General features: G+C 39.4%; 1 protein-coding gene across 1 annotated transcript; it reads left to right on the top strand.

The window, feature by feature from the left end:
* The first annotated feature begins 3,581 nt into the window (after positions 1–3,581).
* LOC138326507 (uncharacterized) lies at positions 3,582–4,538 on the top strand. The gene has a single exon (XM_069272607.1). It carries the CDS (start codon positions 3,582–3,584, stop codon positions 4,536–4,538), a length of 957 nt encoding a protein of 318 aa, XP_069128708.1.
* Positions 4,539–17,041: the final 12,503 nt, after the last annotated feature.

Here is a 17,041-nt window from a genome sequence, read left to right as displayed (position 1 = left end):
AATCGTCCAATTGGTACAGCACAGAAATTATGTAGTGTAAAATTGTCATTTTTTACACTTTATGTATGGAAAGAGGGAAACACACCTGCAGAAATTACTTAACGATAACTTACAAACTGTTAAAATTTGAAATGAAATCGTAGATGACAAATTGGCTTTATGGTCTGACCATATGTACCTGTTTCACTTCACTATAGATGTAAATGTAATAATCTTTGTAGTAATGCCACAAATAATAATTAAATATGACTTTTAGTTTCAAGTTATTTTCGTTATATGACATTATGATACACCATTCGGATTTAACAATTATTATCTATGTGAAAAAATTAATAATTTCCTAATGATAAATTTCTGACTTCCGGTAATCCATTTATCATAAAACATTACGCTGTTAGGCAGATGCCCCATTCCCAAGAAAACAGGTACTATATGTCCTAGAAAATTAAGGTTAATTTAAGGCATTGATCATGAGTATCTATCAGAAGTCAAATGCCTTGTGACCGACTTTGATATGAATTATTTCAAAAATATTCAACTGATCACAGAAAATACATTTATGTTTTGTTTGACATTCTTTTTCAAACTCTTAAAAATGAAAGAAAATATTTCAAAATATAAAGAAAGCAAGTCTTATATTTATCAAAAATAAATGTTTGTCCGACACTCTTGTTGCACATATTCACTTATGTAGGTGAAATCATTCACACTTGAGGGCAGCTATATTGTCTTTTATCTCAGATCTGCATTCAACAATCATTAAAAAACCATTATATTAATGTACACAGAAAGAAACTCCGACTATTTTACTTAATTACTCTGAGGTCTATAAGCCTTAGATAGTAAGTAATTTGTAATATCATTATCAGAGATTATGTAAGTTAGATGGGGGAGTCACCAGTGTGCTTAGATTGTGTATGTATATATACACAAAGAAAGCAAGGTAGATCTAGATGAATCTGTATATTATATGTATATTTTGGAACTAAATATTTTTTAATACACAACACTTGTTTTACTCTTATGATATCACGCACTGTTAACAATATACATCCTATATTTTGGAAGTCTATTAATAACTCGCTCCTTATTTAGCATCACGTGACTTCACTGACCAATGGTCATTTATGCCTAGAGGGGTCAGCCCCTATGCTATCAGTCTCAGCAGTCAGAGTGATAGAGCAGTCAGCCGACTGAGGCAGAAGTTCAGCTATTTATTCTTTTCATAACTTAGGCAATCGTATACAACTTTCGAGTTCGATAACCACTTTGTGAGAGACTGTTCTTCACCTTTACGTCAAATCCAGGCCTCCACGTGTACTCATTCGCACACGTGTGTGTGTGTTTACTTTCATCAACCAGTGACGCCATTGTGTGACATTTCCTTTGTTTACATTTACGAGCTTCGAAGTTTATCATGGATATGTTGGTGTTGTGTGATAAGAACTGTAATACTCTTCTCGTAATCGGCATGTGACACGTTTTGTTTACCGCAATTACGCTTGGATCGTTTTTTGTGTACGGAAACTTTATTTCGTATTTTTGTCAACAAAATGACACCGAAAGAGAAAGGGAACAAACAGACCAAGGCCTACTCCGTATAACCCCATAACTTTTGGAAAATTGGACCATAGCTCGTCTCAAGGCCGCTTGTAGAGACAGGGGATTTACCTTTGCAAATAACATTCGTCGTCTTGCTTTGGTACGATTGTTAAACAATCAAGGTGACAATCATAATGATCGTTCCATTTCAAACGAGGACGGGGCCATTGATACAGATGAAAGTAGGTCACGACCGCGTCATCAAACGGAACAGGGAAGTGCGCGATCCCATGATGCTACGCAAAACCAAGATGGCGGCCCCCATAGGTCTGACAATATGACAGAAGTGTTGACTTCACTTACACATTCTGTGGCAGTTCTCGCGTCAAAAGTGGACAATTTGGAGAGAAAATTCCAAGAGTCGAACGCTTCATGTTCCGTCGAACGTACTAGTAACAATTTCAATGCTTCTATACGACCGGACAGCAATCAGAATTCAGGAATTTTCGCTAGAGTCCGCGTATTCGCATTTCAAAGGAGGAAATATAGGGATCCATGCCATCTCTTCGTCTGCAGCGGGTAGTCCTAGCCAACTTCCACTCCAAACGACGACAGCCACAAGGACTACGTTTGGATACGCAGCCCACACACTCCCGCTAGTTGAGACTGTTTCGCAGCAGCTCAGGACGAACATTATACAAGGTAGGGATGTTAATTTAGCTGCCCTTCTCATTCCCTACTTTCGTGGCTCGGGAGATAATAACGCCCAAGATATGAAGCCTGACCATCGGTTGAACAAATCACTCACAATTGGTGAATTTATCCAAGAGTTTGGGACTTACAAACAAGTTATGTGCACAGCTTTTCCCCACCGTAGGGTTGAATTAGACCTCTATGAGAGAGACATTGTGGATATGGCAACGCGTTTTCCCTGGTAATGGTTTTTATGAATATCATTGCCAGTTTTCCATGCGGTCTGCGGCCTATTTACGTTATAATAACGTGTGTGTAGACTGGTCTGTCAGGGACAACACTTTATTCAGTAACATTTTTACAAACAGACCGGCTAACTTTTGCGGCCACTGTGGAAGTACGCTACACTCTACAAATTTCTGCCCTTCCTCACCGCCTCAAAAGAGTATGACTGTGTCTACATATTCTTCAAATAACACTCATTCAAAGAATTCTACAAAGGACTCTACCGTAGACTCCCATGGCCGCACCAGAGTTTTCTTTGCAAACAGAGAAATTTGTAACAATTTCAACGGCGACAGAGGATGCTCAGTTCCTGTGTGTAATAAACTTCATGCATGTATCGCTTGCAAAAGCTCCGACCATCCTAAGCCAAACTGCCCTTTAGGGAAGAGTGGGCCTCAAACCAAAAAGAAGTGACAGCGCTTGTCGCGACCACACCTATTCATATAGATTCTTTAGAGTATGAACTACGCTTACATCCTGACAAGCAGTTTGTTGATTTCCTAATAAGCGGTTTAAGGCAAGGTTTTGATACCGGTTTCTCCTATCTACCTGAAGAAACTTTTTTGTGTCGCAATTTGAGATCAGCGCTAAATGATTCAGATACTGTGTCAAGGTTAATTACACAGGAACTTGATAAAGGTTTTCTAATAGGGCCTTTCTCATCAATTCCTTTCACCCATAGTAGGATTAATCCGATTGGGATCGCGGAGCACAAATATTCAAAAAAGAAACGCTTAATAGTAGATTTGTCAGCACCACATAATGATCCAGAGAATCCAAGTTTGAATAGCCTTATCGACAAGGAAAGCCATTCGCTTAAGTACGTTAAAATTGACGATGCCATCAGTTTGATTAAAAACTTAGGAAAAGGATCTTTGCTAATCAAAACTGATATCTCAGATGCCTTCAAACTATTGCCAATCAAGCCACCGTTGTGGCCCCTGCATGGAATTTCTTGGGAAGGAAAGTTTTATTTCTTTGTAAGACTTGTGTTCGGAAGTAGATCTAGTCCTAAGATTTTCGATAATCTGTCTCAAGCGATTTGCTGGATAGCTCAACACATGTATGGCATAGGTAACGTTCTACATTTACTGGATGATTTTCTAGTCGTGGAACCAAGGAACTCTGATGCTTCATCTACAAAGGAAAAGTTTCTTAACATTTTCAACACTCTCGGTATACCAATAGCTCTCCACAAAACAGCAGGTCCAAGCACCTGTCTAGAATACCTCGGAGTATGTTTGGATTCCGAAAAAATGGAAGCTCGTCTACCTGCAGAGAAAATTGAAAGAATTAGTGAAATTTTAAATTCTTTTGCTCAACGAAAAACTTGTACCAAACGTGAGCTTTTGTGTCTCTTAGGGCATATGAACTTCGCTAGTAGAGTTATCCGTCCCGGACGATCATTTGTGTCTCATTTAATCAAGCTGTCTACTACAGTATCCGAATTACATCATCATGTGACCTTAACATCGGCGGTACGCGCAGACTTAGTTATGTGGTCTTCATTTCTATCTTCATGGAATGGTGTGTCTTTTTTCATTGATGATAATATTACCATCAAGGCAGACTTAGAAATCTTTACAGATGCCACACCTACATCATTTGGAGGAATTTACGGTGTACATTGGTTTCAAGACTATTTCCCTGCAGCCCTTATGTTAGAACAGAGTTCCATGGCACTGTATGAATTATACCCAATTGTAATGGCGGGTGTGCTGTGGGGTCACTTGTGGTTGCGCAAAAGAATTCTTTTCTATTGTGACAATATGGCTACAGTTGAGATCATCACCAAAGGGAGGTCAAAAATAAACAGTATCATGAAATTAATGAGACGATTGACCTTTCACTCTGCCAAACATAACTTTGTTATTCATGCTAAACATATTATGGGTACAAAAAACTCCATAGCTGATGCTCTTTCTCGTTGGCAGATGAAAAGATTCCGAGAGCAGGCACCTCGCGCGGACCATCATGCCACACCATGCCTTCCTGTACAAGAGATTCTGATGGAATGAACTTTGACCTTGACAAGTGGTGGAACCTCTCCCTCAGCAAAAGTACTTTGAGTACTTACAAGTCAGCTTCTTCATGTTTTCTTTCCTTTTTGACTTTACAAAGTCTGGTAGCCCCGTGGCTTCCTGGTACTCTACCACATATCTCTGAAGACAATTTACTTACTTATGTAATATTCTGCCAGGAATCTTTATATTTGCGATATGACACTATTAAACTTTACCTGGCAGGTATTCGTTTTCATTACATTTAACATGGCCTCGGTGACCCAGTTACCTCGTAATTACGTCTACCTTATATTATGCGTGCTGTTAAAAAATCTCAGTGTAATTTGCCTGTTCGCAATAGGCTGCCAATTACTTTTCCAATTTTGCAGCATTTATGTGTTTTTCTAGAAAAGGGTATGTTTACCCCTTTCATAGATCTTATATTGTTGTGTGCCTTTAAAACTGCCTTTTACGGTTTTTTAAGATGTGGAGAATTCACCTGTAAATCTGTAAATGAAAGTTGTGTTAAAGTCAAAGATGTTGTTGTTGAAAATGACAATTCTAGGTTTCAATTGTTATTACGGTCATCGAAGACTGACCCTTATGGTTGTGGAGTCACTGTATTTATTTTTGAGAACAATCTGTTAAGTCCAGTCACAACCATGATCAAGTATCTCAATGTTAGATTTCAGCAAGGAGCTCTTGCTGACTCCCCACTTTTCATTGAAAATGAAAACAATTTTCAGCCACTTACTAGGACTAAATTTTTGTCTTATTTGAAAGAAGCTTTAAGCAGATTGGGTTATGATGACCAGTCTTTTAATGGTCATTCATTTAGAATCGGAGCTTGTACCTCAGGTGCAGCTGCCGGTGTGGAAGGACATGTCCTCCAGATGTTAGGTAGATGGAAATCTGATTGTTTTACTAGATACATTCGAACACATCCGGCAACCATTCAAAAGGCTCAAAATGCTATGAATCTTGAATTTACAGTCTAGTGTTTCCTTTAATTACTAGATCTTTCCTATTTGGTAATTCTCTTCCTGTATCACATTCTTGGGGGCTCTCATTCAGTTACCTTTGATAGGTAACTGATTCGATTTGGCTTTTAATTCGGGGAATTTTTGTACCCCCAATCATTTACGTATGTGTTTGTTTATATTTAAGATTTATGCTAAGTATTTAGATTTTCATTTATATGTATGGTATATAGGTAGATATGAGACTTGGGGTGTAAGTCCAGCTGTTCAGATTCTAGCCTTGTGAGTGCCTGTTGGGGGTCGCCCCGTAATTCACGTTCACTTACCTAGATACTCTGATTTGTCCATGTGGGATCGCCTGCAACTTCGCTAGCCAAGGGTATTAGTTCGATTCTCTTTCTACTACCCTGGCATATCTCACTTCAGAACGGGTGTTCCCGCACTGCGCCACCTGCTGGATCACCGCAGTTGCGCCCCTTCCATTTACGTAATAAGCAACCAATTAAAAAGCTCGTATCATTGTTGTATGTCTGAAAAAATGGCAGCGCCCTATGAAACACGTGTGTTGTTTGCGACAGATTCAAAGTACCAAAGATGAACATGTGTGTGAGTCATTTGTTTATTAGTAAGTTCGGAGACAGGTTTTTGTGTTTCATACAGAAGTTCTGCAATATCCAATTTTGTAAAGAAATCGCAGTATATCATTGAATTGTCATTACTTTGTGAAACATAAACCACGGACGTACTTTCCAATCTGTTTGGAGAGCAACGTCTCCAAGACGTTCATTCAGCTGGTATAAAACATCTAATTGATTAAATAGATAGTAATATAACTTCACTAGGAGTTGATGTTAACAGGCATGACATGCCTGATGCCACAACATACAAATGAAGGTCACTGTACTATCGCTTCAGTTCAGTTCTGTTGACATATTAAAGCTGCGTTTTCATTGGTCGCCTGAACCTAGCCGCATCCAATCAGAATTTGAAAGCGAAAACACCTGTTCTGAAGTGAGATATGCCAAGGGTAGTAGGAAGAGAATCGGACTTAATACCCTTGGCTAGCGAAGTTGGGTCGCCTGCTACCAGCTGCTTACTCCGTGGCTTGAGATCTCAAGTTTTAGGGGATCGCCCCTTTCACTTTCCAAGTCTCTTAGGTTTGGTTTGGGATCGCCCCACTCTAATCTTTGTAGTTGTAGTGTATAGTTTAACCTTCTGCTATTTTTCTTGTTAATTTCTATTAACTTAGTAGTCAGTATCTATTATGTAAGTGTAGGATGAGCAGCCCCTGAGAATGCCAAACTATATATATATATAGAATGCCTGAACAAGTTGACTTCTCTTTAATAAATGTTTGAACTCACTTATCTGTTTTGTGTTGTGTATAAAACACGGGCTTGTGTATTCTACACAGAGCAGACAGAAAGTATGTGGCGTAGTAGTAGAAAGGGATGCTTGAAGTAAGTAGGTCACCCATGATCACAATAGCCTTAAGGCTATACAGCAGAATAATGAGAATAAACTTGAAAAAAAACTTGAAGGCTATGCAGACTTAAGCTAATTAGGAATTTTGATTACAAATAATGTTAAATACAATTATCCTTCGCGATGGGTTTAAAGACATTTTTGGATCCACGCATTGACGATTACACCCGTTGGAAACTTGGAACACGCGCAAACAGTTCAAAATGTTAAGAAGAAAAGTTGACATGTTGGTTAACTGAGTTAAATGCTTAAAAGACTTCACCAAATGATAAAATTAATTGGAGCAAAAGCCATATTGTGCATTTGCTCTTGTCTTTGAAGGTATAATCGGGTTTTTCAATAGCTCCTCAAATAAGAATTATATGAAACAGAATTTAATAAAAAATATTCTTGGTTTGGTGCTGACAGCAGGATGGCTTATACTAGAAGAACACATATCGTTGTGTTTTTCTCATTGGATTCTATGCTTAGTTGCGTTTTGAAAATTATAGTGTATTTTTTTCTCAGAAGTCTTTTTATTGAACGGAATTCGTAATAACAGGTACAAACATTCCAATGGTTTGTCGACATCCACAAATAAAACGAGTGATATTACATTAGGAAAGTAAGATCAGGTAAATACAGCCAGTGCCTCTGTCGCCGAGAAAAATACATTGCATATGTTTTTTGGTTTATTTATCATATTGGATAGTTAAATGGAGAATAGTAATATAACTTAATTCTCAAATTTTCATTCTTTTGTTTTTAGATGAACAAGTCATCGAACAACCTACGGAACACATTTGTTCAAACTTGTCAAAGAAAGAAAATAACAGTAACTAGATTAACTACTGTGACTACCTTCCACTTATATTGCATCCTGACATTTTTATGGTATCATACCCAGATACATTAGTACACATTCAGATCTGTGTAAAACCATTGTCACACGTTCCTCACTATAATAAATAGGTTTATTGTGGCGGCACTAGTCCTTGTTGTTCAACTGATGGGCACATCCGCAGATCTTAAATCACCAACAAATGTTAGTGTAGTTTTTATGTTTAACGAATAACACCCGTATAATACTATAAGACTCTTTCATATGTGGATATGAAGGATAGGGGTTTTCTACCCGAGGGTCACAAAATGTAGTAAACCCCGAGGCTTGCCGAGGTTTTTGCAACATTTTGTAATCCCGAAGGTAGAATATCCCTATCCTTCATATCCACTTATAAAAGAGTGTTTTTCTTTCATACCTCGATATTTTATTGCATTTTTACAACTATAATATCCCGCTATTTTGAAATAAATTCGAAGAAATCCACGGCTGAAAGTCAATTTTTCCATACATGAAAAAATACCTTCTAATTTCAACGAAAATTTCGTTGTTTGCATCTTTTATTGTAAAAAAGTTTATGAAAAAAATGTTAAAATTTTACCGAGGAAATAGAAATTTTGTTGATGCCGTGACGTCATGAGACTTTATTGCATGGGTAGCCATGCAATACAGCCTCAGGCGACATGGGTGTATTGCCCTTGACCAGCCAGTATTACACCCGCAGGTATGAAAGAAAATAGTATACTTACGTCTTTCTTAAAACACTACACAGACCAAGAACATATGGGCAAAATGGAATGTGATATGCATGCTATAAGGTAGGTAAGCCTAAACGTTTGATGGAAGATTACTTAACGTTTTAATGTTTTTAATATTTAAGACAAAACCAATGTATGTTAGAGTACTCCACAGCCCGCATCCAGTGAGTTCTATTTTATAATAATATAGTGCACGTGTAGCCATGACTCATTTGTACTGGAGGAGTGGCAACGGGTTTGGTTGTGATGTTTTGGTGCTGCGGGTTTGGTTGTGATGGTTTGGTAGTGGCAGCGATTTCAATTGTGATAGTTTGGTGTCAGCGGTTTCGGTTGTGATAGTTTGGTGGCAACTGGTTTGGTAGTGATGGTTTGGTGGTAGCAGCGGTTTAAGTTGTGGTGATAGTGATGCCAGCGGTTTTGGTTGTAAAGGTTTTGTGGTGACAATAGTTATGGTTGTGATAGTTTGGTAGCGTGAGCGGTTTCAGTTGTGATGAAACAGGTGGCTGCGTTTTCAGTTGTGATAATAGTGGTGGCGGCGGTTTCGGTTGTGATGATTTGGTGGCAACGGTTTCGGTTGTGATGGTTTGGTTGGATCGGCTTCGGTTGTGATGATACTGGTGTCAGCAGAACATATGTGCAATATGGAATGAAACTGTTGATATTCATGCTATAATGTAGGAAAACTTAAATGTTTGGTGGAAGTTTATTTTACGTTTTAATGTTTTTAATATTTAAGACAAACCCAATGTATTTTAGAGTTCTCCACAGCCCGCATCCAGTGAGTTCTATTTTATAATAGTATAGTGTAAGTGTAGCCATGACTCATTTGTACTGGAGGAGTGGTAACGGGTTTGGTTGTGATGATTTGGTGGTGGCGGTTTTAGTTGTGATGGTTTGGTGGCAGCAGTTTTTGTTGTGATGGTTTTGGGGCAGCGGGTTTGGTTGTGATGGTTTTGTAGCAGCGGTTTCATTTGTGATGGTTTTGTGGCAGCGGTTTTTGTTGTGATGGTTTTTGACAGCGGGTTACGTTGTGATGGTTTGGTTGTGGCAGCGGTTTCAGTTGTGATGGTTTGGTGGCAGCGGTTTTTGTTGTGATGGTTTGGTGGCAACTGGTTTGGTTGTGATGGTTTGGTGGTGAAAACAGTTTTGGTTGTGATGGTTTGGTGGCAGCGGTTTCAGTTATGACGGTTTGGTGGCAGCGGTTTCAGTTATGATGGTTTGGTAGCGTGAGCGATTTCAATTGTGATGATACAAGTTGCAGCGTTTTCAGTTGTGATAAAAGTGGTGGCGGCGGTTTCGGTTGTGATGTCTTGGTGGCAGCGATTTCGGTTGCGATGGGTTGGAAGCGGCAGTCTCGATTGTGATGGTTTGGTGGCGACGGTTTCGGTTGTGATGGCTTGGTGGCGACGGTTTCAGTTGTGATGGTTTGGTTGCGGCGGTTTTTGTTGTGATGGTTTGGTTGCGGCGGTTTTGGTTGTGATGGTTTGGTGGCATCGATTTCGGTTGCGATGGGTTGGAAGCGGCAGTCTCGATTGTGATGATACAAGTTGCAGCGTTTTCAGTTGTGATAAAAGTGGTGGCGGCGGTTTCGGTTGTGATGTCTTGGTGGCAGCGATTTCGGTTGCGATGGGTTGGAAGCGGCAGTCTCGATTGTGATGGTTTGGTGGCGACGGTTTCGGTTGTGATGGCTTGGTGGCGACGGTTTCAGTTGTGATGGTTTGGTTGCGGCGGTTTTTGTTGTGATGGTTTGGTTGCGGCGGTTTTGGTTGTGATGGTTTGGTGGCATCGATTTCGGCTGTGTTAATAGTGGTGGCAGCAGTTCATGTTGTGATAATAGTGGTGGATGCGGTTTCAGTTGTCATTTTAGTTGTGGCAGCGGTTTCAGTTGTGATGGTTTGGTGGTGGCGTTTTAGGTTGTGATGATACAGGTGGAAGCGGTTTCAGTTTTGATGGTTTGTGATGGCGGTTTCAGTTGTGATATTTTGGTAGCGGCGGTTTCAGTTGTGATGGTTTGGTGGCGACGGTTTCAGTTGTGATGGTTTGTTGCAGCGGTTTTTGTTGTGATGGTTTGGTGGCGACGGTTTCAGTTGTGATGGTTTGGTGGCGACGGTTTCAGTTGTGATGGTTTGGTTGCGGCGGTTTTGGTTTGTGTGATGGTTTGATGGCGGAGGTTTCAGTTGTGATGGTTTGTTGCGGCGGTTTTGGTTGTGATGGTTTGGTGGAGGCGGTTTTGTTTGTGATGGTTTGGTGGCGACAGTTTTCGGCTGTGTTAATAGTGGTGGCAGCAGTTCATGTTGTGATAATAGTGGTGGATGCAGTTTCAGTTGTCATGTTAGTTGAGGCAGCGGTTTCAGTTGTGATGGTTTGGTGGTGGCGTTTTAGGTTGTGATGATACAGGTGGAAGCGGTTTCAGTTTTGATGGTTTGTGATGGCGGTTTCAGTTGTGATGTTTTGGTGGCGGCGGTTTCAGTTGTGATGGTTTGGTGGCGACGGTTTCAGTTGTGATGGTTTGTTGCAGCGGTTTTTGTTGTGATGGTTTGGTGGCGACGGTTTCAGTTGTGATGGTTTGGTGGCGACGGTTTCAGTTGTGATGGTTTGGTTGCGGCGGTTTTGGTTGTGATGGTTTGGTGGCGGAGGTTTCAGTTGTGATGGTTTGTTGCGGCGGTTTTGGTTGTGATGGTTTGGTGGAGGCGGTTTTGGTTGTGATGGTTTGGTGGCGACAGTTTTCGGCTGTGTTAATAGTGGTGGCAGCAGTTCATGTTGTGATAATAGTGGTGGATGCAGTTTCAGTTGTCATGTTAGTTGTGGCAGCGGTTTCGGTTGTGATGGTTTGGTGGTGGTGGTTTTGGTTGTTATGGTTTGGTGGTTTTGGTTGTTATGGTTTGGTGGCGGCGGTTTCAGTTGTGATGGTTTGGTGGCGGAGGTTCCGGTTGTGATGGTTTGGTGGCGGCGGTTTCGGTTGTGATTGGTTTGGTGGCGACGGTTTCAGTTGTGATGGTTTGGTTGCGGCGGTTTTGGTTGTGATGGTTTGGTGGTGGCGGTTTTGGTTGTGATGGTTTGGTGGTGGCGGTTTTGGTTGTGATGGTTTGATGGTAACAGCGGTTTCTGTTGTGATGGTTTTGTGGTGGCAGAGGTTTCAGTTGTGATGATAGTGGTGGAAGCGGTTTCAGTTGTACTGAAAGTGGTGGCAGCGGTTTCGGTTGTGATGGTTTGGTGGCAGCGGTTTCGGTGGTGATGATTATGGTGGCAGCGGTTTCGGTTGTGATGGTTTAGTGGCAGTGCTTCAGTTGTGATGGTTTGTTGGCAGCGGTTTCGGTTGTGATGGTTTGGTGGCAGCGGTTTCGGTTGTGATGGTTTGGTGGCGGTGGCTTTGGTTGTGATGGTTTGGTGACGGTGGTAGTGGTTGTTGTTGATGTGGTGGCGGTTGAGGGCGGTTTATATTTTGTGTGGTTGTGGTGATGAGAAATTGTAGTGACAGCAACGGCTATGTTTGTAGTGGTTTGTGTGACAGTAGTGGTGGTTGTAGCGGTTTTGGTGAGTGTGGTGAGTTGATGGTTGTGATGGTGGTGAGTTTGGTGGTTGTGATGGTAGTGAGTTTGGTGGTTGTGATGGTGGTGAGTTTGGTGGTTGTGATGGTGGTGAGTTTGGTGGTTGTGATGGTGGTGAGTTTGGTGGTTGTGATGGTGGTGAGTTTGGTGGTTGTGGTGGTGGTGGTGAGTTTGGTGGTTGTGATGGTGGTGAGTTTGGTGGTTGTGAGTTTGGTGGTTGTGATGGTGGTGGTGAGTTTGGTGGTTGTGATGGTGGTGAGTTTGGTGGTTGTGATGGTGGTGAGTTTGGTGGTTGTGATGGTGGTGAGTTTGGTGGTTGTGATGGTGGTGAGTTTGGTGGTTGTGATGGTGGTGAGTTTGGTGGTTGTGATGGTGGTGAGTTTGGTGGTTGTGATGGTGGTGAGTTTTGGTGAGTTGAGTTTGGTGGTTGTGATGTGGTGAGTTGGTGTGTGGTGAGTTTGGTGGATGTGGTGAGTTTGGTGGTGAGTTTGGTGGTTGTGATGGTGGTGGTTTGGTGGATTGGTGGTTTGAGGTTGGTGGTTGTGATGGTGGTGAGTTTGGTGATTGTGATGGTGATGAGTTTGGTGGTTGTGATGGTGGTGAGTGTGGTGGTTGTGATGGTGGTGAGTTTGGTGGTTGTGGTGTTGGTGAGTTTGGTGGTTGTGATGGTGGTGAGTTTGGTGGTTGTGATGGTGGTGAGTTTGGTGGTTGTGATGGTGGTGAGTTTGGTGGTTGTTATGGTGGTGAGTTTGGTGGTTGTGGTGGTGGTGAGTTTGGTGGTTGTGATGGTGGGTAGTTGTGACGAGTACGACAGAAATAACGATGACGACCACAAGTGTCACATGGAAACATATTCCTAATTTGCATATTACAGAGTTATCTGCACTTGCGGGTAGGTTGTGACGTCATGTGTCTGCAATTGTAACGTCATACGTTTCGGAGAAAACGACGTGAGTTGCGCTCACAAAATAATGACCCACAAAGGTAGATAAATCTGTAATATGCAAATACGGAGTATAAAAGAAGCAAATATGCAATAGCACGTTTTAATAATTAATTTTCTCTTTGTTTCTGGCTTTCTGATTGGCATATTCATTTTTTTCATTCCACGATGAAAAAAAAATCAAAGAATGGCGCGGAAACCCGACGTTATCGTGACGTCACAATAGAAACATTGACGTTGCGTATCGATTTGGAAAAAATAATCCCTTGGAAAAAATCAATGGAATCGTAGGTGTAAACGTATTTCATTTTATAAAATAGCATGGGAAATTAATTATAAGTATTGAAGTCACTTTTTTTTTAAAATTTCATCGGGTTACGAAATAAATTTTGTTTGCAAACTTTTGTGAGAATCCGCTATGCTGATTCACACAGTTTGCAAACAAAATTTCTTTCATACCCCGATGAAATTAAAAAATAGTGACTTCAATGCTTAAATAAATATCAAACAAGATTTTAATATATTGAAAAGGGATGGTCAGCAATTTCTCCATCCTAATATGAATACTAAATAGATAGGGATTCTATCGTTAATCAGTTGCAGACTCTGGTGTAATACTAAATAAATAGGGATTATATCGTTAATCAGTTGAAGACTCTGGTGTAATACTAAATAGATAGGGATTCTATCGTTAATCAGTTGAAGACTCTGGTGTAATACTAAATAGATAGGGATTCTATCGTTAATCAGTGGAAGACTCTGGTGTAATACTAAATAGATAGGGATTCTATCGTTAATCAGTTGAAGACTCTGGTGTAATACTAAATAGATAGGGATTCTATCGTTAATCAGTTGAAGACTCTGGTGTAATACTAAATAGATAGGGATTCTATCGTTAATCAGTTGAAGACTCTGGTGTAATACTAAATAGATAGGGATTCTATCGTTAATCAGTTGAAGACTCTGGTGTAATACTAAATAGATAGGGATTCTATCGTTAATCAGTTGAAGACTCTGTGTAATACTAGATAGATAGGGATTCTATCGTTAATCAGTTGAAGACTCTGGTGTAATACTAAATAGATAGGGATTCTATCGTTAATCAGTTGAAGACTCTGGTGTAATACTAAATAGATAGGGATTCTATCGTTAATCAGTTGAAGACTCTGGTGTAATACTAAATAGATAGGGATTCTATCGTTAATCAGTTGAAGACTCTGGTGTGTTCTTCATACTGAAGCCTGGTTGCTTAAAACGAGAAGCAGAGAGACTTTTGGTAGGCTTCCAATACACTGCAGTGCTTCTGATAATTGAAAAAAAAAGTTTGACGTTAACGGACTGAGTAATATATATATAAGAACGATATGTGTAGTTTTTAAAATCTATATCAACCCATTGATAAGTATTGATATTTCAAATATTAACAATATATCTCTCTAATATAAAAATAGATGAATATTTTTTTTTTTTTTTTTTTTGCATTTGCACGTGCGTGACATTTCACATCATCCCTGCAACAGCTCCTCGGCAACTCGTGTAGAAGAACGGACTTATCAGGAAAGAATCTACATGTATTTCATGTACGTGAATCATACATTCTCTGTTTTGCATATTTTTAAAGTTCAATATTAGTACACACTGCTGATTTTTGATGTATATCACATGTAATTTTTGAAATACATATGTATCTTTTACGTCATTAAATAAAGTTTTTCTTTTTCGCCAAAGTCCTCTGTAACAGATATATGATGGCATATTCATATCGAGTTGTGTGCTCATATTTGTCGTGAAGTGTTCAAACCTTCTGACTGATACAATTAATCCCTGATGTTTATTGATTCGTTTAAACTTATTATGTCATATTTTTTATTTATTCTAATATCTACACATTTTACAACGTAAACACCTTCTTCCCAATTCGATATATTCATTCATCTATTGATAATTACTACTGTAATCTTGAGACGGTTGCACTATCATCACCTCTATCATTTATTGAGACATTAAATACTTTGTTACCTAAATCATTTTTTATGTTAATTCCATTATATTCATGAATTATGAAAATTAATGATGTTGATGTTTAAAAAGCTATCATTTTTTCTTTTTATATTAAACAATCATTGGAAGTTATTTTCAAATAATGATATCTGTACGCCGAAGATGTCCCTAGTTACCATGGGCCTTGAGGTTATCTGGGAGTTATCTCCCATTTTACCTGTAACTCTTAGTGTATACATGGATGTAAAAAGTGAACAACCATAGATCCAGAGAAGATCAAAACAAAGGAAAACTTGCTTTAATACAGTTGTCTTTGATCTGCGATGCAGAGAACTCGACTTTCAAAGATAGGAAACAATTTGGCGGTCTGTCTGGCAGAACGAGAGGATAGCGTGAGGATCAAACAGTGCACTGACTTAAGGATAAACAAAACACTGTAATCAATAAAAACCACCAGTATAAGTCGACTGCACATTTTGAGAAGCAGTTCCGTGACGACTGGACTTCCGCTGACTACCATTTCTGGCCCAGAATTACCACCGCATGCTGTGGGATTATGATATAGGGTGGCATTACCGAAGGAAAGACGTTTGTCGAAATCGATAAAAAAAACAAGTCATAAGTTGTTGAAAAGAAAAGATAAATGATATTTCTGCAGATTCTGAAGACATGGTGTGTATGTTACGTAACGTATGTACAATAGCCCTATAGTCTCCCGTCGGAATTAATCCACACACAAATGATAGCGTATTGTATAATAAATTGTTGTGTTAGGTATAGAAATATAGTGACTGAAACTGCATCCAATGAAATGTAAGGCTGTTGACTGTATCGTAAATTGCCAGTAAAAGATCGATATGCATCGCAAGGCGATGGTAAAAAATAGAGTTATTCAATAGTTGAGTTGTAATTATGTGATTATTACGTGTGATATATGCTGGACAAGGCTCGTAGATTTGTCAGTGAATCATAGCTGACATTGTACAGAAGGCCAAGACCTGCTGTAATAAAGCACTGGCTGTAATAAGCCTAATGGCGTTTCATATCCCATTGGTATTGTATATAACTGTTCTAGTAACATTTAAAGCATATTGTTACCAACTAGCCATCCCTCGTCTACCTATTTATACACCAAGATGGCATTCAATAAACCATGAATGTAATTGCCTAATTTGAAACGTCATTTTATGACATCATCAGGCCAAACAATTTGATTATTTCTCCACTTTTTTAGTTATGGTAGTTTTAATAGTATATAGTCAATACGAATTATCATCATCATCATCATCATCACCATCATCAGCATCATCAGCATCATCAGCATCATCATCACCATCATCATCATTATATGTACCATCATCACCATCATCATCATTATATTTATCCTCATCACCACCATCATCATCATCGCTATCATCAGTATTATCATCATCATCATCGTCGTCGTCGTCATCTCGAAAAAATGAGAATTCTACGATAAACCGTTCTGAAGTCCTGAACTACTGGATCATAACCATTTTTTTTTTATTATTTTTTTATTGTTTTAAAGGCCCACTAGCTTTCCGACACAAAAGTTTCTTAATGAATTAATAATAATAACATAAAAATATATCGATGGTCTAAGATGAGGTTACAATACAGAGAGGACAATAGTCCCTTCTCCCCCTCCACATGTAAGCTTAGGACCGGCTTCAGTGGAGTTAGTGGTCAAGGTGTGTGATATTCCACAAGTCCTTCATCACTTGCTGTTTAGGTTTTTTCTCCGAAATCCGACTTTCCACAACTAGAATCTACCATAATCATGACGCAAAAATACCAACAAAGGGGAAAGTTTTAATTTCCATCCCTGGTATAACCTTCTGGTGAACAGTAATGCCTATATACAATGATGTTCCACACATAATAGTCCTCTTTAGTAACCGAATATGTCCTAAATTAAATTGAACTTTAGCAGAAACGCTACATTCCCAATAGTTCGCCATT

This window comes from Argopecten irradians, chromosome 6, assembly GCF_041381155.1.
Source record: "Argopecten irradians isolate NY chromosome 6, Ai_NY, whole genome shotgun sequence".
In the NCBI taxonomy this organism is placed as follows: Eukaryota; Metazoa; Mollusca; class Bivalvia; order Pectinida; family Pectinidae; genus Argopecten; species Argopecten irradians.
Note: the sequence above shows the minus strand (reverse complement) of the source record. Positions and strands in the feature narration are given on the sequence as shown.

Bases quoted from the DNA above. Each gene is read 5' to 3' on its own strand.
- LOC138326507 (XM_069272607.1), top strand. From the start codon at position 3,582: ATGTATGGCATAGGTAACGTTCTACATTTACTGGATGATTTTCTAGTC.